The sequence below is a fragment of the Aotus nancymaae genome, unplaced genomic scaffold, assembly GCF_030222135.1.
Source record: "Aotus nancymaae isolate 86718 unplaced genomic scaffold, 86718_ANA_hifiasm-v0.15.2.pri h1tg000058l, whole genome shotgun sequence".
NCBI lineage: Eukaryota > Metazoa > Chordata > Mammalia > Primates > Aotidae > Aotus > Aotus nancymaae.
This window is the reverse complement of record NW_026988472.1, coordinates 17,785,032-17,806,837: the sequence shown is the minus strand read 5'-3', so window position 1 is coordinate 17,806,837 and position 21,806 is coordinate 17,785,032. Positions and strand designations below refer to the sequence as shown.

The window sequence follows — 21,806 nt, the reverse complement described above, 5'->3', positions numbered from 1 at the left end:
ACTTCAAAGGCTAGTGTCTTTACTGAAGGATAGACTTAAATGAGTTTCATATCATTTAAGGACAGAGTATTTTCAGAGAGTTTACGTTCTTATCAATGTATTTGTGTGCTCTTCATTTTCCAAAGGAAACTGCAGCTTATCTTATTTGAATTAATGAAATTCATCAAGTATAACCGAAGCACTAGAAGATCTGGATGCAGCAAATTTTATGTCAGGAAAAGAGTATGGGTTTCATGACTCCAAGATGTTTTGAAATATTACAGAAACAAGATTGGCCTTTTACCCAGGTGCATTCCATCAAGAACTGAAGGTAAAGCCAGCTGTAGATACAGTGAACAGACCTTCAACTGAGAGCTCCTGCTGCTTAAAATAGGCTTGTTAGTTTTTAAGACTCAAACTTCAGTTGACAAAAATCCCAGGCCACTCCTTTTTTTCCTTTACATACACTCAAGAGACCCCAATCATTCTCATTCTGTCTTACTCTTACCCTTCTTACTCAGAAGATAAAGACAAGGGTAGATATACTGACTGACACTTCCAAATACCACATTAAATTTCAAGGCAAATCATTTTTGTAGGGCAAAGCAAATGAAAGTGCCATCACTTTAAGTTTCTTCTCATAACCAGGAAACCAGACAGATGTCAGTAGGGAAATATACATACTGAGGAGTAACAAAGCCAGTCGCACAGCCTTAAAGAAATGATAAGCCTCTTTTACACTGCAGACAAGATGCAGAATGCATATACATACTCCACAAGAAAAGGCCCCAAGATGCTAAGCTTCAGAACATTAGTACACAGCAGAGAAACTCTAAGAATAGTGCCTCATTGCACATTTAAATCTTTGGATTAGTGGTTCTCAACCAGGGGCAATTTTGTTCCCCAGGTGGACATTTCCCAATGTTTGGAGATATTTTTGGTTGTTACAACTACAATGGGAGGGCTGCTATCGCTATCTAGTGGGTAAAGGTCAAGGATACTGCTAAATATCCTACAATACCCAGGACAGCCCCTACAACAAAGAATTATCTGGCCCAAAATATCAGTAGCATTGTGGTTGAGAAATTCTATTTTTGATAAAGATAAAAATCTTTGTGCTCCAGAACTCTGTTTTTAATTCTTCTTGCCTTAGACCTCATCCATTCTCATGCAATTATTGGTGAGAATATATATCAGTACCACTTTTCTAGAAAGCATCTGGTAACATATATCAAAAAGCCTTAAAAATGTTCATGCACTTCGATTTAGTAATTCCATTTACAAAAACTCACCTTAAGGAAAAAAATGGAAGATTTATATACAATGATATTATCATACAAAAAGGAAAATAAATATAATAATTAGAGGATGATTATATAGGTTATAGAATATCCATATAATGGAATATGTAGCCAAATGAAAATGGCTTTTGAAGAATTTCAAAGACATAGATAATTCATGACATAGAATTCAAGAAAGTAGAATGTAAAACTATATACTGTATATTCCCAGTTACCATAAAAAAATCAAACCAAACATAAATGCAAACTCAGGAAAAACAAAAAACAGAACGAAACACATCAAAAATATTATAGTAGTTATCTTTACTGTCCTATTTCTATTTCATTCTGCTCTTGTCCATACTTTCCAAGTTTTTCAACAATAGCAAAAAAAAAAAAAAAAAACCTGTTATGTAAGCTACTGATTTTTGTAGCACTATTTAATTATGTTAAAGATTTGAGTCTTAAGCCATATACTGTGTGGCTGTCCATGTGGAAATTACTGTAGCTATTTTTTAATTATTTTGAGGTAATTGTAGATTCACATGCAGTTGTAAAAAAATAACACAAAGGTCTCATGTACCCTTAACCCAGTTTCCTCCAACAGTAACATCTTGCAAAACTGTAGTACAATATCACAACCTGGATATTGACATTGATAAAGTCAAGCTGTAGAACATTCCACTACCACAAGGATGGCCATGCTCATTCCCCTCCTACCCTATTCCCTCCGAACCTATGGCAACTACTAATCTGTTCTCCATTTCTATAATTTTGTCATTTTGATAATAAATGAGGCTGCTGTTCCGGGCATACGGCCTACGGGGTAGCCCTGGTCTGCAAGGAGCAGTACCTCTAAAAATAAAAATAAAAATAAAAATAAAAATAAAAACAATAAATGAAATCACAGAGTATGCAACCTTTTGGGACTGCATTTTTTCGCCCAGCATAATTCTCTAGGGCTTCATCCAGGTTGTTGCATGGATGTACCAGTTTGTTTGACCATTCATCTGTTGAAGTAACTCTGGATAATTTCTTTTTTTTGAGGCAGGGTCTTACTCTGTTGCCTAGGCTGGAGAGCAGTGGCACAATCTCAGCTCACTGCAACCTCAACCTCCTGAGCTCAAATGACCCTCCCATCTCAGCCCTCCGAGTAGCTGGGACTACAGGTGTGCACCACCACCCCTGGCTAATTTTTGTATGTTTTGTAGAGATGGGGTTTTGCCATGTTGCCCAGGCTGGTCTCAGACTCCTGAGCTCAAGTGATCCTTCTGCCTTGACTTCCCAAAGTGCTGGGATTACAGGTGTGAGCCACCATGCCTGGCTAAATAATTTTTAACTTTGAATAATTATGTCTGCCAGGCTATCGGTATCCTTTCACTGAAAACATGAAGTGGATATTAAGTGGGATAAAACAGATAAATGGCAGAAATCAGTCCTCATCTCCCCTGCTATTCCTAAAGAGGTATTAACTCAATCCACTTCCTCCTACCTGCTCTTCTCAGGATTTTTACTTTGTTCAGAGTGCCCCTCTCCCTCAAAAAATCTGGAAATTAGTTAGTTCAAAGCCAGTTTTCTCCTCATCCCTTATTGAAAGCTTTGGAAAGCAAGAGATGATGTGAAGAAGTTCACCAGCAACAGAATTAAATGATGCTAGGTTTATCAAGTTACTAAAGCCAGTTCTAAACTTCCGAACTTCTTCTGAAACCGCAATAATCAAAATACTAATCGAGTGCTTTTTTGTATATTAAAAAATTCAACTGAGGCCGGGCGCCGTGGCTCATGCCTGTAATCCCAGTACTTTGGGAGGCCGAGGCGGGCGGATCACGAGGTCAAGAGATCGAGACCATCCTGGCCAACAAGGTGAAACCTCATCTCTACTAAAAACACAAAAAATTAGCTGAGCATGGTGGCAGGTGCCTGTAATCCCAGCTACTCGGGAGGCTGAGGCAGAAGAATCACTTGAACACAGGAGGTGGAGGTTGCAGTGAGCTGAGATTGCGCCACTGCACTCCAGTCTGGGCAACAAGAGCAAGACTCCGTCTCAAAAAAAAAAAAAAAAAAAAAATTTAACTGATACCACAGAAACCTAATTATCATCTTCACTCATTTATCTTAGTGAAATCTTACTGAGTTGTTTTTTTTTTTTTTTTTGAGAAAGAGTCTCACTCTGTCACCCAGGCTGGAGTGCAGTGGCATGATCTCAGCTCACTGCAACCTCTGCCGCCTGGGTTCATTCGATTCTCCTGCCTCAGCCACCCGAGTAGCTGGGACTACACACTACCACACCTGGCTCATTTTTGTATTTTTAGTAGAGATGGGGTTTCACCATGCTGGCCAGGCTGGTCTCAAACTCCTGGGCTCAAGTGATCCTCCTGCCTCAGCTTCCCAAAGTGCTGGGATTACAGGTGTGAGCCACTGCCTGGCCTCTTACCAGCATTGCTCGTGCTGATATATAGTCTACGTAGCAGTTTACTAATAATATAAGATTAAAGCAAAAACAACCTTTTATCAGGTGAATACTAAGATGGTCAGTATCATGATTGGGAAGCAATTTTGGCTGTACCAGACCAGGGATGTATCATTTGTTGGTCTGTGAGCTTCCCAAGTGCTCCATGCCATTCCTGTACCACCAGCACACTCCATGGGTTACTTATGTGTGTGCTTGTTCAGCCTTTTTTCCCTGAGCTGTAAGGTCCTTAAGGCAGCTCTTTATTCATTTTATAATATCTAAAACTATACACTGAATTAAGTACTTAAGGAAACATGATATTAACAGCAGCTCACAATTCTTGAGTGTTCATTATGTTTCAGGAACATCCTCAGGACAACACAGTAAGGCAGATACATTATTCCACCTTCTAGATAGGAAATTGAGCTTCAAAAGGGTCAAGGAAGGCCATAGCTAGTAAATGGTGGAGCCAGGACTCAATCCTGGGTTTGTCTGGTTTCAAAGTCTATGCTTTGCCTAACTTATTACACTAATAGGCTACGCTAGGAAACATATGGGAAACCTTCAACAAGAAATTGTGTGAATTATGCATGAATATGGAGCTTGGAAAAGAACTTGAACAATGCCCTATTGGGTCAGACAATAATCCAAATCTTTATTGAATATTCCTGCTTTTTGTTAGGTACTAGGCAGGGCTTTGGAGAAATCAGAGATATGATCCCTGGCCCCGAGGGAAGGGGCTCTCAAACTGGTATGTGAAGTAGGCATATTATACCCTGAAGTAAACGATATAGAAGAGGTAAAAACAAACTGATACACAGGCTGCCTAGGGAGAAGTTGGGGAGCCGCAGAGAGGAGGTGGATGAGTAGGAATTCACCACCCCCACACAGGATCAAAGCTGTGTTGACAGGACCAGCAGATGCTTTGCTGGAAAGGACAAAGGCATCTGCTAGCAGGCATTTAGAGTAGGCAAGACTCACAATTCCAACAGGTCTGTCACCTCTTCTGAACTGATTTATAGTCTTATCTTGTACCCAAATATGATTAACTTGATGGGTTTTCAATCATGAAAAGAAGCATTTCTCTAGTTGTACTCAAGTTGTTTATTTCAAGCTCTAAAAAGTGCTCCGAATTTTAAGTTTCTGTAATTAGGTAGAAAAATTAGAGTTTTTATTCCATTTCTCCTTAATCTTTTCAAATGGAATAAACACACGTTTTTGGCTTACCCTCAAAATCTGTCTTTACCCTTGATCTTTTTAACATCTTCCATTAACACCTGTTCTAGTTCCATTATTTCTTTCTTTGGGTATGACAAAGAGAACCACAGAACACATTCTTGGTCGGATAGATGTGTAATTGGTATCTGTAGTTCAGTACCAACCATTTAAAAGTCCCATGGTGTTTCAATTCATTATAAAATATAAATAGACACAAAGGCAATTCTTGGGCTTTTCCACTGCTATTTGTTTTAGATTTTAAATGCCAAGGCAGTAGTGATCATTAATATAACACATGTAGCACATGCTAATTAAGCTGTTACTAGTTTTCATTTTGTAGATCAATACTGTCACATATAAAAGAACTATTTATTTTTCTCAAAGACTAAAAAGGATGTTTTTCCTATAAAACCTCTGAATAAACTTGTAACTATCTTGAAAACAAAATCAATCAATAAAAAGTATACAAGTTCACTTCAGAGGGCAGCTGATTTAATGGCAGGACTGTAGGTATCCTATTCACCTTTCTATTCTGGGGTGTACTTTGCAGAGTGCTTTTTACCAAAAGATGCTTCATAAAATGGCTCTTGATTAAAATGATTTTTTTTCTGAGCAAATTCTGAAGAATTGAAAATAAAGTGAGAAAGACTTAACCACATAAAACAATTTCTTTTATAGTCTGTTTCCTTAAAGCCACAGTTGAAATTATTTTAATACTTATATTTGTATTAACAGCTAATAATTTCCAAAGTGCTTTTACACCTACTACCTTATGTGATTCCATAATAACCCTGTCCTGCAGGCAAGTGTTTTTTGTTTTATTTTGAGACAGGATATTGCTCTGTCCCCTAGGCTGGAGTGCAGTGGCACGATCCTGGCTTACTGCAGCCTCAACCTTCTGGCCTTGAGTGATCTTTCCACCTCAGCTTCCAAACAGTTGGGACTACAGGCATGCTACCATGCCCAGCTAATTTTTTAAAAGTTTTTTGTAGAGATGGGATCTCTCTCTGTTGCCCAAGTTACTCTCAAACTGCTGGGCTCAAGTAGTCCTCCCACCTCAGCCTCGCAAAGTGCTGGGATTATAGGCATGAGCCACCGTGCTTGGTCAGCAAGGATTTTTATATTTCAAAAATCAGAGGCTCAGTAGGGTTAATAACCTTTCAAAGGGCCACAGGCAGTGAGCAGAAGAGCAAATCCTAGAACCCAGGTCTCTGACTCCTAATTCAGTGTTCCTTCCATAACAGACTGTCCTCCACCCCCAAAATCATGTTTTTTATTCTCAGCAATGCACCAGAATAATTTGCATTTGGTAATGAGTTGATGTACAATTTCTATTCTCTCTTTAATCTCAATTCGATTTACCATATAAGGCTTTTTTGTAGCCCTTGGTCTAAATTTTCATATTCATGGATTTATTGATACCATCATGCCCTGCCTTCAGAATAGTATTTTGTTTTCATAATTAATTTGGTAATCAAGTTTATATCTAAAAATCAGATTTATAATCACACCTTTTTTTTTAAATAGAGATGGGGTCTCACTATGTTGTGCAGGCTGATCTCAAATCTCCTGGCCTCAAGAAATCCTCCCACCCTGGCCTCTCAAAGTGCTGGGATTCAAAACATGAGTCATCATGACTGGCCTGCACATTTTAACTTTGAACACTTCTACTTTTTCAAATAACCTCACTGGTACAAACAAGTTTTTCAAAAGTTTTCTGCTACTATTATGAAATAATAGTCAAAAAAAAGCATAAATATGTCAACTGTTTAAAAATTGTTTCTAAGTCTATTTCTTTAAAGAGGAATATGCTTTTAAGGTCAATAAAAGCTTTGAGTTTAGAATAATTTCATTACAAGAGTGGAAGTCTCATAAAAAGTTGACCAAGTAAAAATAACCCAAAAGGAGGACAGAAAAATAAACAGTCAAATGTTTAGACTAAAAAGTTCTCAGTGTTAAAGTAGGCTGAGTCTGTCTTAAAACTTATTCCCCTTACATTTTACTATGAAAAGCTTCAAACATACAGAAAGTTCAGAAGAATTGTGCCCACCACCTAGATCCTACATATGTTGATGGTTTGCTGTATTTGCTTTATCCCATGTCTACCCATCTATCCATCTATCAGTTCATGTATTTTTCATTCACTTCAAAGTAAATGGCAGAGTGACCAGCATGAGTACACTTCACCCTTAAAGACTTCAACAAAGATTGCAATACTTTTTTCTCTCTGAGGAAATATTTATATAGAATGAAATACACAAATCTTAAGTATACCATTCCATGAGTGTTGACACACCCATGTTTTCACTGTAATTGTTTCAATAAAGATTTGTGTGCGTATTTCTTTTCTTTAAATAGTACAAACTTTATTCATAAATAAAACTTCATAAAGTTAAAAGCAGGGGCAGTTCCTGTTTTTAAAAGGGAATAGTGGAAGACAGCATGCCATTTTATTTAAAACCAAAAGTTAGGTTTTTCAGATGGATGACAGTTGGGATCATTAAATCCCATTCCTGCATCTCAGATTTTCACAAAATAACATATTAAATCCTTAGTATGTATGTATTTCTTAATCTACCATGTATAGCTATGAAATTCAGCATCACTGAGCAAATCTAGAATCTGAATCTAGCCTAGCTTCTTCTGAAGAGTAATCAATACCTTTTGTTTCTGATTATATTAGTGATGAATTAATACATTATTTTACTACACATACATTCTTATCACCTACTCAATCAAAGACCCTTCTTGCAAACGCAATAATTTTTAAAAAAAAAATTTTGCTTACTAAGGTATACTGTTTTAAGTTAAAATTCACCATTTAAGTGTACATTGTATGTGTAGATTATGATATAGACACCTTGAATTTTATTAAAGGAAGTAAGCTCTGCATATGTATTCTGTCAGAATATAGATGCTATAATGTCTAATGCCATTATGATTATTAAAATTGTCTATGCTTTCAAATAGAAACATCTTCAAGCTCAAATTTTTCGAAGTACTTTAATAACATTCTGCTAGCTGTTAAGTGTTCACTTGTGTAAAGCTTTACAACTAAGGAAGATCATGCCCATTCCCAAATAACATGATAGGTCTGCTAATTAAAAAAAAAAAAGAATGCTAAATCTAGGAAGAATCTTACATTTTAATAGTTATGAATTTGTTCCTGGTAGGCATCCTCTAAGATGGGCCCCAGTAACCTGGTCTCCTGGTATTTCCACCCTTGTGTAATCAATCTCCTCCCCTGGAGTGCAGGCTGGACTTACTGACTCATTTCTAATGAACAGAATAGGGCAGAAGTGATAGGATGTCACTATGAGATTAGATTGTAAAGACCGTGTCTTCTGTCTTGGGCACTCTCTCTCACTTTTGCCCCCTTTTTTATCTTTCACGCTGGGAAGTGAGCTACCATGCTGTGAACAGCCAGCCCTGTGAAAAGGTCCATAGCCAGTGACAAACTGAAGCCTGGTAACAACCACGTGAGTGAGCCTGGAAGAGGATTCCTCCTGCGGTCATGCCTTCCGGTGAGATAGCAGCACTGGACCACAATCTCATCAGAGACCTTGAGCCAGAAGCACACAGCTAAGCCACGCCCAGATTGCTGACCCACAGAAACTGAGATGACAACTGCCGCTTTGAGGTAATTCATTACCCAGCAACAGGTAACTAATATACTGTAAGATTTATATTATATCAGCTGCAATTTGAGCTACAGATAACTAATGTAAGAAAATGTGAAAATGAATTCAATCATGAGTACCCAGGCTTTCTCATTTATCTTTGAGTTCAAGGTTTATTTTTTTAATTAGAATTTTTACTGAGATAATTATAGATCCACATGCCCTTGTAAGAAATAATATAGAGATCCCTCGTGTTCTTTGCTCAGTTCCCCTGTTGGTAACATTTTACAAACCTATAGTATATTATCATAACCAGAATACTGACATTGATACAATCCACCCATCTTATTCGGATTGCCTCAGTTTTACATGTACTCATCTGTGTGTACATTCCTTACATTTTAATTTTCTCCCATACTCAAATTATGCCCCTTTGCAATTAAAAATCTAGTCACTACATTATTCCTTATAAATATTCTATCTGATGGTAAAAGTTAAGAGACATGATTTCAGAGTTTAATTCATAGCTCCAAATTAATAAACTGAAAATTGACTCAGTAACAGAAAGCAATAAAGACTACTTATAGGTGATGTAATTGTCAAAGAAAAATTCACTTACCCTGAAAGTTTTCTTGAAAGCAAACTATAAAAGAAATGTTACCCTTTCCCCAGAATTAATGTATTTGTATGTGAAATTCATATGTGAAGTATTAAGTGTGGTTGAAATTTTAACACTGCCTTTTTTCCTCTTATGAAAGAAGTAAGAAGTTAATATTATTTGAGTAACAATGCCTCAAAAATCAATATATCCAAGTTTTAATTTTATGATCCAGCAGTGTTAAAATTAATATGTAAACATCTAAACACAAACAGCCAAGGAAAAAGTCAAGCTGATGATAAACCATGCAAAGCCAAATACTTTTGCATAAAAGATACACCTTAAAGGAAAACAAAGGGATACCTACTTTCTGCTGCTAGAAGTCCTAGAGGAAGGCAGCATATGGACAAACAACAAACAGTATGATTTTAGAACAAGCAGGTTATCAAGCCGCAGTTGGGCCCACTACATGAGCCACCAGAAGCATGGTCCCCCAGACGACCCCAAAGTGAGCCCTCATGTTCCATGAGTACAATCACTGGAACTGTTTGGGATTTCAGACATCAAACATTGGGTTCTGATTCTGAATTATCTGATTTGAAATATGAGAAAAGAATATTTTCACTTTGAATTTTTTTTTTTTTTTGAGACGAGGTCTCACTCTGCCACCCAGGCTGGAGTACAGTGGCACAATCTTAGCTCACTGCAACCTCTGCCTCCTGGGCTCAAGTGATCCTCCTATCTCAGCCATGCTCCCTCCCCTCCCAATAGCTATGACTACAGGCGCATGCCACTACACCCATCTAATTTATGTATTTTAAGTAGAGACGGGGTTTTGCCATGTTGGCCAGGCTGGTCTGGAACTCCTGATCTCAAGTGATCCACCCACCTTTACCTCCCAAATTGCTGGGATTATAGGTGCGAGCCACCGTGCCCAGCCCCACCTTGAATTATTGAGTAACAAAGCAATACACAGTTTATTATAAGATTAAATGAATTCTAGTAAATATATACTGTATGAATTTCAATAATCAAAATAGAAAATTATCATTTATAGAAAAATTATTTTATGTCATAAACAATATACCTAAACATGTTTGACTTATTAGATGACAAATTAGCAAATTAGTTTTTAAATTATTTTAAATATTCATATTTTCCTAAATGTATAGAGTATTATTTTTCATTTTCCTTCCCCCCCACTGTTTTTTTTCGAGATGGAGTCTCACTCTGTCGCCCAGGCTGGAGTGCTGTGGCATGATCTCAGCTCATTGCAACCTCCGTGTCCTGGGTTCAAGTGATTCTCCTGCCTCAGCCTCCCAAGTAGCTGGATTATAGGCACATGCCACTATGCCTGGCTAATTTTTGTATTTTTAGGAGACATGGGGGTTTCACCATGTTGGCCAGGCTGGTCTCAAACTCTGGACCTCCAGTGATCCACCCGCCTTGGCCTCCTAAAGTGCTGGAATTACAGGCATGAGCCACCGTGCCCAGCCCCTTTTCTTTTTTTTGAGACAGTGTTTTGATATGTCATCCAGGCTTGAGTGCAGTGATGTACTCACAGCTTACTGCAGCCTTGATCTCTTGAGCTCAAGTGATGCTCCCACCTCAGCCTCCCTAGTAGTTGGGACCACAGGTATGTGCTACTATGCTCAGCTAATATTTTGACTTTTTGTAGAGACGGGGGTCTGCCTATGTTGCCCAGGCTGCTCTCAAACTCTTAGGCTCAAGCAATTCTCCTGCCTTGGCTTCTGAAACTGTTGGGATTACAGGCATGAGCCACCATGGCTGAGTCTTTTCTTTTTTTTCTTTTGAGACAGAGTCTTGCTCTGTTGTCTAGGTTGGAGTACACTGGCAAAATCATAGCTCACTGTAGCCTCAAACTCCTGGGCTCAAGTGATCTCCTGCCTCAGCCTCCCACGAAGGTAGGACTATAGGTGTGTGCCACCACACCTGGCTAATTTTTTTGTGTTGTTGTTATGGGGAAAGGGTCTGGCTCTGCCACCTAGGCTGGAATGCAGTGGCGCCATCTTGGCTCACTGCAACCTTTATCTCATAGACTCAAACAATCCTCCCATCTTAGCCTCCCAAGTAGCTGGGACAAACAGGCACATGCCACCACACCTGGCTAATTTTTGTATTTTTGGCAGATGTGGGTTTTGTCATGTCGCCCAGGCTGGTCTGAAACTCCTGAGCTTAAGGGATCCATCCGCCTCAGCCTCCCAAAGTGTTAGGATTACAGGCGTGAGTCACTGCACCTGGCCCGACTAATTTTTTTTTTTATTTTGTAGATACAGGGTTTAGCTATGTTGCCCAGGCTGGTCTTGAAGCCCTGGGCTCAAATGATCCACCCGCCTCGGCATCCCAAAGTGTTGGAATTATAGGCATGAGCCACCATGCCCAGCCTTTAGCCCCATTTCTAAAGATGAAAATGGTATTAGAGATCTTGAACTAAAATCTCAAAGAGATTTATCCTAAATATATTACAAGCATGTGACTATATCATGTAGTCACAGTATAACAATACAAACCATTACTGGATCCGTTCCTCTTAAATAGGGTCAACTGTAATCTGAGTGTGAGGAGAGAAGAGAGAGGTTCCAGCTAGCAAAGGAAGTTACAGATGGAGGGAACAAAATGGAGTGGAAGAAAAGACAGACGTGAAACAATAAGAAGCACTGGGGACCATTCCTATAAACACAACTAGATCCCTCCCTTTCATGTGGGAAGAGCTCTGGATAATGACCAAGTCAGCATTGAGAAAAATGGCAAGGCTTTCTCCTCAAAGAGTCTCTTTTCTCTTCTTTTTTTCTTTTTTGAGATGGAGTCTCGCTCTGTTGCCCAGGCTGGAGTGCAGTGGCGAGATCTTGGCTCACTGCAACCTCTGCCTCCCGGGTTCTTGCAATTCTCCTGCCTCAGCCTCCCGAGTAGCTGGGACTACAGGTGCACGCCGCCACGCCTGGCTAATTTGTTGTATTTTAGTAGAGATGGGGTTTCACCGTGCTGCCCAGGCTGGTCTCGAACTCCTGAGCTCAGGCAATCCGCCTGCCTCAGCCTCCCAAAGTGCTGGGATTATAGGCCTGAGTCACCATGCCCGGCCCAAAGAGTGTCTTCTCTAAGATTCCTATTTCTGAATGTTTTTGGAAATCACCTTCACTCAAAAGAGGAAGATTCATATCCCAATTAGTAAGGGTCAAAATGAGGAACTGTTTAGCTGCTAGAATCTTGATCTTGTCATTTTTAAAAAGTTTAAAATTTTTGTGGGTACATAGTATATATTTATGGGGTACATGAGATATTTTGATATGGGCATACAATGCATAATGATCATATCATGGTAAATGGGGTATCCATCACCTCGAGATCTTGTCATTTTGCATAAGGTATAAGCACATATCAATTGGTAAGAAATTCTGTGTGTGTGTGTGTATGTGAATGTGTAGGTGCACACACATGTATAAAGAGAAGAGAGGAGAGGCATAAATACTGACATGCTCATAGTCCCAACAGGGAAGAAGCATTAGCACACTCACATTCTTCCTGTATTGCTAACTGTGGGACAAATACCTCATGCTCTAGGAAGGGCCCGGGGCCCTAGTCCCAATGGTAATATATGAATATTGATGAAGCCAGTCCAAGAGTACAAAAATCAAAGGCAGCACAAAATCAAATATTACAAATATGGAGTGACTCTAACGAAAGAAAGAAAAAAAGCTGAGGCTAGAGGACGCACGATTCAGGAGTTAAGTAAATAAAAAACACATAAATAAAAATTTAAAACACACACACACATTTACATATAAATGGATCCTATGGGTTTTTAGTAAATGATCCTTGAGAATATCACACTGTAAGATGTAAATCTGAGCATTTTATAAAATGGTTTTGGTTTTTAAATTTTTTATCTCTTAATTTTTAAGAGGTGAGGTCTCATTTTGTTGTCCAGGTTGGAGAGCAGTGGTGTGATCATAGCTCACTGCATCCTCAAACTCCTGGGCTCAGGTGATCCTCCTGAGCTGGGTGCCTCAGCCTCCTAAGTAGCTACAACTACAGGCACACACCACTGCACTAGCTTACAAAATAATTTTGTGAACACTGGCAGGGTTTTTCAGGAGCACCTATATAGAGTTCATCAGAACAAGTAACTCTTTTATGTTCTTCCCCTTGGATACTTGTATGCATGTGCTCTAGATTTGTTTTTCCTTTGAGACAGAGTCTCACATTATTGCACAGGTTGAAGTGCAGTGACATGATCTCGGATCACTGCAACCTCTGCCTCCCAAGTTAAAGTGATTCGCCTGCCTCAGCCTCCCAAGTAGCTGGGACTACAGGTGCATGCCACCACGCCCGGCTAATTTTCTTTTGTATTTTTGCAGAGATAGGGTTTTGCCATGTTGGCCAGGCTGGTCTCGAACTCATGACCTCAGGTGATCCACTCACCTCAGCCTCCCAAAATGCTGGGATTACAGGCATGAGCCACCATGCCTGGCTGTGTTATAGATTTTTACAGAGAAAGAAGAACTTGATAATTGTTTCAAGAGGTAACTCACAAGACAGCTCTATACTGAAAGATTCCATTCAAAGCAGTGCTACCCCACAGTCTGATCTAATATAATTGATCTGGGGGAAAGCTTACATCAGAAGTTTTTGTTGAGAGAGAAGGTAATCAGAAAGATCCCAAAAGACTGACTAGGATTTTGGATTGGATGGAGTGCAATGCTGGGTCTAGAGTGTGGAAAGGGGAAGAAGTATTACTGAGGTAAAAAGAAAAAAAAGTGAAATGTTGGTTTTGGAACCACAGGAGAAAGCAATTTTGGTATTAAAAAGAAAAGGAACAAGACACATGTAGACAGGATTTGGTTGCTGACAAACTTCCTTAGGATCCGTTGGAGGATTTAACTAAATGCACAGAAAAAGTTTATTCACAATAGAAGAGAATGGATGTAAATACCAAATTACTCACACAGATGAATAAGTGAATTATCCAATTACCTGAGGAGGTAGGGTCTTCAGAGAAATCTGGTAACTCTTCAGGGGGATCCCCGTAGAATGAGTTGAATTTGTGACTTGACACAGCGGCTAGTACTGCACCCTAAAGCAAAGAGATCAAAAAATAGATTATTCAAACAAATACACAAATATAAGTCAGTTATTTAACAAATTATTTATCTTAAGGATTATCCATTAAGTGACTAGAAGAGAGATAGCTTTTAAATTATTTCAGATTCCTTTAAATAAATTACATATGCATATACCAGAATAACACTAATTGGGAATTGTAAAAGTATACAAAACCACTTACATCTTGAATTCAAACATGTACCACACAATGGAATATTCTGCAGTTATTATAAAATGATGCTGTAGAAGGGTGTTTAGTGGAGTGAAAAGATGTCTGTGATTACTTACATGAAAAAGGTTTAAAATCAATGTATATTATAATCTCATTTTTGAGAAAAAAAGTTAATATGCATATAAAAGACTGAGTATATACCAGAATGTTAATAGCATTAATTATCTCTGGGTGGTAGGACTATGAGTCATTTTTCTTTTTAAAATCTTTTTTCCCTCTTTTTGTTTTTAACAATGACAGTATGTTACTTTTATATAGTAATTCTCCATCAGGTCACACATCAGAATCAACTACATATGACTCTTTCAAGCCATGTGCATAGCCTCCCCTGATTCCTAGTTGGAAATTACTGCCATTTGAGTGCAAGTCATCCCTTAGGACTGTTGAGTGGAAAAAGGCTAGGAATTACTGCTTCAGTAAATCATATTTATTTATTTAATTTTTTATTTAAACAGCTTTAGGAGTACAAGTGGTTTTTGGTTACATGGATAAATAGTACAGTAGTGAAGTGTGGGCTTTCAGTGAAACTGTCATCTGAGTAGTGTACAGTATACTCAATAGGTGATTTTCTATCCCTTGCTCCTCCACCCTCCCCCATTCTGAGTCTCTAGTGTCCATTATACCACTCTGCATGCCTCTGTGTACCCATAGCTTAGCTCCCACTTATAAATGAGAACACGTGGTATTTGGAAGTAAATCATTTAACCTCTCTAGGCTTTCTTATCTGTAAAGAAGATTAAAATGGACTTATCTCACAGGATTGGCAAAAGTCACAACATATTCATGAAAGTGCTTTGCAAATTGTAAGGCATTTTGTAAGTGCAAATCATTACTAACCCTACTAATAAAGAACTAGAACATGACTACAGCTTTTTGTTGGTCTATGTAGAATCACTCATTTAGGTAGTTTATCAAATCACCTAAGTAGTCTAAGTCTAAATTTTAAATATTAACTCTCGAATTTTTCTGGAAATATAGACCTTGTGTGTGTTTGGTATTTGTTAATAAATATAGGAGAACATTATTATTATTATTGTTATTTGAGACAGGGTCTCACTCTGTTGCCCAGGCTGGAGTGCAGTGGCACAATCTTGGCTCACTGCAGCCTCAACCTCTTAGCCTCAAGTGATCCTCCCATATCAGCCTCCCAAGTAGCTGGAACTATAGGCATATGCACCATGCCTGGCTAATTTTTGTATTTTTTTGTAGAGAAGGGGTTTCACCATGTTGCCTAGGCTGGTCTTGAACTCCTGTGCTCAAGCAATCCACCTGCCTTGGCCTCCCAAAGTGCTGGGATTACAGGTGTGAACCACTGCGCCTGGCCAGAAAACATTAATAAAATATATTTCCACAAAGTTTACTTAACTGTAGAAAGGGAAGAGCAAAAAGAGAGAAGTGATATTGATGCTAACATTCCAGTAAAACTTTTGAAATTTCCCAAAGTCTAAAGTTACTGAATGAGAGGTTCTTATGCAGAATTATAGCTACCATGTTGAAAAAACAGTACAACTGTATTTCTTAAGATGTTAGTTATATGTTTCAAGACTTGTTATAGCTGCTACTATAGTCAAAGATCTATAATAAATACTTACATTACTAGGAAAACACTATTTAAAAGAGCCCTGAGGCCGGGAGTGGTGGCTCACACCTATAATCCCAGCACTTTGAGAGGCCGAGGTGGGTGGATCACTTGGTCAGGAGTTTGAGACCAGCCTGGCCAATATGGCAAAATTCGTCTCTACTAAAAATACAAAAAATTAGCTGGGCATGGTCATGCACATCTGTAATCCCAGCTGCTTGAGAGGCTGAGGCAGGAGAATTGCTTGAACCCGGAAGTCCGAGTTGCAGTGAGCTGAGATTGTGCCACTGCACTCCAGCCTGGGTGACAGAGTGAGACTCCACGTCAAAAAAAAAAAAAAAAAAAAAAAAAAAGGTCCTGAGATGTAAATGCTTTTGAAACAGTAGTAAGTTTTAAATTTATCTGTCTTATGACTAGCAGTTTTATCTACGTAGTTTTTTGTTTTGTTTTGTTTTTTTCAATAATAGAAACTGAGTCTCACAATGTTGCCCAGGCTGGTCTTAAACTCTGGGGCTTGAGCGCTCTTCTGGCCTCAGCCTCCCAAAGTGCTGGGATTATAAGTGTAAGCCACGGCGCCCCTCCTAATATTTAGTTGTCTGAACCCAGTGATTATAGGTAGTTTAAATATTCAATTCAAGCCATTATGTAAAACAGTAACATAGTTCTGAAATAGGTCATGGATTAAAAGAATTTTATTAGAGTTTGAGAATCAACCTTAGAGATTATTCATTCTAAGAGACTCATTTTGCAGATGAGAAAACTGAGGTTCAGAGAGGCCTAGCAACTTGTTAAGGTCTCTGTCAACTTAGAGACACAATGAAGAGTAGACAAAATTGACATCCACTGACTACTCTCCCCAGTTCAAGGATTTCTACTATACTAGGGGTCAGCAATTTTTTTCTGTAATTAACCAGACAGTAAATATTTTGGGCTCTGAAGGTCATATGGTCTCTTTTGCAACTACTCAATTCTACCACTGTAGTGTGAAAGCAGCCATAGACAATATGCAAAGTAATGTACTTTGCTGTGTTCCAATAAAACTTTATATACAAAAATAGGCAGTGGGTTGGATTTGACCCCCAGGGCATAGTTTGCCAACCCCTATACTACATTATTGCTATTGAAGAGCATGTGGGTACAACAATAAAAAAATCAGATATTATACAAGTCGTTCTTCAAACTTTCTGGTTTATTAAACCCTTGACAAAAGTTTTCTATCCGCTTTAATTTAGAAGGTATAATTTAGTATCTTTTAAGGGTGAAACATAATACTTTTGAGTTAGACTATTCACAATCTGTTAAGATAAATAATATTAAAGTTGTAATTTTCTATCAAGCAAATTAACCTAGAAAGGAGAAGGTAGATTATAAATTCAGAGAAAAAGAGTACTACAAGTTTTTAATTTGTAGTTAAGAACGAGAAAGAATTCTTAATCATAATTATAGCTTTCTTGAAATGTCAACATGTCAAACATCAAAATGGAATGCTTCTGGCTAGATGATTCTGTCTGGTATTTAAGGAAATGGAAAACAAGAAAATGGTTAGGTCAGATTTCTGCTAAATTAAACTACTGAATGCACTTAAGAAGGCAAAACAGTTATTGAGGAACACAAGAGCTGAACAAAGATGTATTGCTGACTTGAAGACAAAAGCGAAAAAACCAGTATTCTCTTTTTGGTACTCCCTAAGCCCAGAAACATACATCATGAAATGTGATAGGCGCAATGGCAGAAGGATACATTTTAAAACATGTAAATACAAAATACACAAGTATTGGATATAGAATAATTGGTTTTGTAACTAAATAACAAGGTAATACAGAGTCATAGCAGGAGGGTACATTTTAAAACATCTAAATACAAAATATACAAGTATTGGATACAGAATAATTGGCTTTGTACCTAAATGACAAGGTAATACATAATCATATTTCTGAGTGAACAGGGAAATATTCAAAAGCTACTGCCCAACAGGAAGTAATAAATTTCACATTTCAGAATCATAAACCGGCTGGACATGGTGGCTCACACCTGTAGTCCCAGCACTTTGGGAGGCCAGGGTGGGAGGATCACTTCAGCCCAGGAGTTTGAGACCAGCCTGGGCAACAGAGTGAGACCCATCTCAATTAAAAAAGAAAAAACAACATATATCTGTATATGTATTTCTTAAAAAGAATCACAAATCAATTGCTTTGTAAAATCAATATATAAGATCAAAATCACTTTACTTATTATTTGTGAAACTGTTGATACCAGAATAACAGTTTTGAGTTTTTAGAATCAAGGACCCTACCCTCCTTATTTTTGAGACAGAGTCTTACTCTGTCACTCAGGCTGGGGTGCAGTGGTGTGATCATAGCTCACTGCAGCCTTGACCTCCCAGGCTCAAGTGATCCTCCCATCTCAGCCTTCCAAGCAGCTGGGACCACAGGTGTGTGCAACTACATCCGGCTAATTTTTAATTTTTTTTGTAGAGCCAGGGTCTCCTTATGTTGTTCAGGCTCAAAGGTTACCTTTTGGATATCAGATTTAATGTTCTGATTAGCTGAAGCCCATGATTGTTATCTCAGCTTATTGCCTTTGTACAAACCCTTACTACAGAGAGGACTGTACGTAAATGCTGGGTTTCATTAAGGCACAAAGGTCTTTGGTAAATCTTTAAGTTAGTTTTTGTTGAATTAACAGAAAGAAGAATGCCAAAAAGTATCTATTAAAGCTTCCTGGTTGACCTGTCAAAAAGTGCTGCTTAGGTATAAGCATTACCCTGGAGGTACCAAGACTCCATAGCAATACTGTACAATAGAACTATCTGTGATGAAGGAAATGTTCTAAACCTGTGCTGTCCAATACAGTAGCTATCAGCCCCATGTGGTATTGAGCATTTGAAAGGTGGCTAGTGCAATGGAGCAACCAAATTTTAATTTAATATTAATTTATTAAAATTGAAATGTAAGTAGTTACATATGGCTATTTACTACTGTACTAGATAGTACAGCTCTATACAGTACTAGAAAATGGCATTCTTATACAAACCTTTCCTAGTTATGCACAGTTCAGGGATACAAGAGACCAATCAGTAAGTCAGAGAATACTTTTGCAATCTGTAAAATTAATAAAGGCTAGGCGCAGTGGCTTATGCCAGTAATCTCAGCACTTTGGGGGGCCGAGGTGGGTAGATCACTTGAGGTCAGGAGTACAAGACCAGCCTGGCCAACATGGTGAAATCCCGTCTCTGCTAAAAATACAAAAATTAGCTGGGTGTGGTGTTGGGCACCTGTAGCCCCAGCTACTTGGGAGGCTGAGGCAGGAGAATCGCTTGAACCTGGGAGGTGGAGGTTTCAGTGAGGCGAGATTGCACCACTGCACTCCATCCTGGGCAACGGAGTGAGACTCTGTCACAAAAAAAAATTAAGAAAAATTGTAGAAAGTTACTAGAAAGCTCCCTTGCTTTCTGTATATATAAGAAATAAATGATTGTATCCCCTTAATTGAATTACATGGACTCAACTCACCATTTCTTAAATGGACTGCAATAAACTTACCCAAATATAGAATATTGCTTCTATTTGTATAGAATTTCTTCAACATACTTTACTGTGGGGAATTTGCTTTCTAGGGTAGAAATAATTGAAGAAGCAATGGGGATGACTTCAGAATACATTTCCTCCTGAGTTTCTTCTCTGGATAGACATGCTTGGATACACATAGTTACCATTTTCCTCAGTACCTCCTTCAGTAGGTGACATCCAGCGTTAGAGTACAGGTGTGCCTACTTAAGAGCCCCAGACCACAGAGCACAGATTTTCCACACAGCCTGGAGATCATGTAGCCTGTCTCATGTATCCTAATATTCAGTTTGAGAAAATAGGATACTCATATTCAGTTCTGTGCTTAGAACTGTGTGGTTTATTAAAGTATTGTTATCCAGAGGATTCTTTTTCTTAACTGAAGTATTTATAATTCCAGAGCTTAGTATGAATTAGGAAGAAAAAACATGACACATGAAATGTGTGGTAACCAAAATGGGGAAAATATATTTTCCATCATCATTCCATCATGACTAAATTACCAAAGCAATTTTCTTTTCTTTTTTTTTTGAGACAGGGTCTTACTTTGTCACCCAGGCTGAAGTGCAGTGGCGCAATCCTGGCACAATCTTGGCTCACTGTAACCTCCGCCTCTCAGGCTCAAGCAATCCTCTTGTCTCAGGCCCCCAAGTAGCTGGGATTATAGGCATGTGGGGCCACCACACCCGGTTCATTTTTGTATATTTTGTAGAGACGGAGTTTCACCACATTGCCAAGACTGGTCTTGAACTCCCGAGTTCAAGCAATTTGCCTGCCTTGATCTCCAAAAGTACTGAGATTACAGGTGTGAGCCACTGTGCTTGGCCACAAAAGTAATTTTCTACTGCTTTCTGTGAACTCCCTTTTAATCACTTCCAAGGGACACATTAAACAGTCACCCACCATTGAGGAGGTTAAGAATAGTGTCTGGATAGGATGAGGGCCTAGTTGTAAGAAAATAAAGTGTGTAGTAGACTCTGAAAGGCAAAGAAGTTGCAACCTCTGTTCTAAGAAGTTCATTGAAGAGGCAGAATGAGAATTAGTTCTTTGAGGATGGTAGGTGTAACATGTTTTAACAAGGTGGCTGAACTACTCAAAAGAATACAGCCTTACCAGAAGTCGAACACATTCACTAATGATCCTGCTGATGTTCCTAGTTCTAGATTGTTTGGTGGGTCTTAAAACTTTAAATAGCCCTGCAAAGGGATGTGGTAAATCCGCATGACCCCTCTCTGCTGTGACAGCTTGGTCCTATCCAAATAAATCTTAGTCACCACTTTGGCTATTTTAGGCCCACGTCTGATTTTGTGGCCCTGGGAGAAGTACAACATGTGTTTCTTGTTATGGGGCAAGCCCAGGCCCTCTGGTGAAATGCCTGTACTTGGGCAATGAAAGGTTCAACCCCATACAGTGTAATGTCACATGATGCCAAAGAAGCATTAGGTTTAGAAGGACTTTTTAGAAGAGCTGAGAACAAAGTATAATAATAGTTTCTTTGGGGAGGAAACTAACTTCACAAACAGTTGACCAAATTTCACTCTAGATAATAAAAGAGTTTTTTATTTGCAGGCTACACAGGTTTAGGTGGATATCAAGGCAAAAAGAATAAAAGTCTTGGAAACTTCTTTGGGTACCATCTCAATAATGGCTTATCATTAATAAGTATTTTGGCCAAGGATTTTTAAAGCAAATGGAGAAGGGCCAGTTTGAAACTTTGATTGCAAAATCAATGAGGAGAAAGCTAAAATGGGAATAATCAACACCAACAATGATATGTTAGTATTTCCCTTGTTCTATAGTAGCACTGTTGAATAGAACCTTCTGTAATGATGGATATCCTACATCTGTGCTGTCCAATACAGCAGCGACTAGCCATATGTGGTTATTGAGCACTTGAACTAGGAAACTGACCTTTTAATTTAATTTAGTTTTAATTAATTCACATTTAAATAGCTGCATGTGGTTAGTGGGTACCATGTTAAAAGTTTCAGCTCTATAGGATAATATTGTGGCCTAATAGTTTCCTCAAAATTCATATAAATGTTTTTATAAGTTTGGAGTTATACATAACAATTTACTAACTTCAGGGGCTGAATTATAAATTAATAGGATTATTAGAATTTATAACATATCTGAAAATACTTAAGAAGAAGTTTTATAG

The 21,806-nt window shown here is 38.4% G+C and overlaps 1 protein-coding gene across 13 annotated transcripts in view; it reads right to left on the bottom strand.

The window, feature by feature from the left end:
- The window catches only part of CASK (calcium/calmodulin dependent serine protein kinase), a 427,869-nt gene that overhangs the window by 91,298 nt on the left and 314,765 nt on the right, over positions 1 to 21,806 (bottom strand). For 9 of the 13 annotated variants that reach the window (XM_012448141.2, XM_012448142.2, XM_012448153.3 and 6 more), the window contains exons 10-11: positions 14,140 to 14,239; positions 9,515 to 9,532 (exon numbers count right to left, since the gene is read on the bottom strand). In XM_012448141.2, coding sequence (XP_012303564.1) covers positions 9,515 to 9,532; positions 14,140 to 14,239 — 118 coding nt within the window. The remainder of the gene's footprint in view (positions 1 to 9,514; positions 9,533 to 14,139; positions 14,240 to 21,806) is intronic. The other 4 variants (XM_012448145.3, XM_012448147.2, XM_012448154.2 and 1 more) reach the window with 1 other exon arrangement.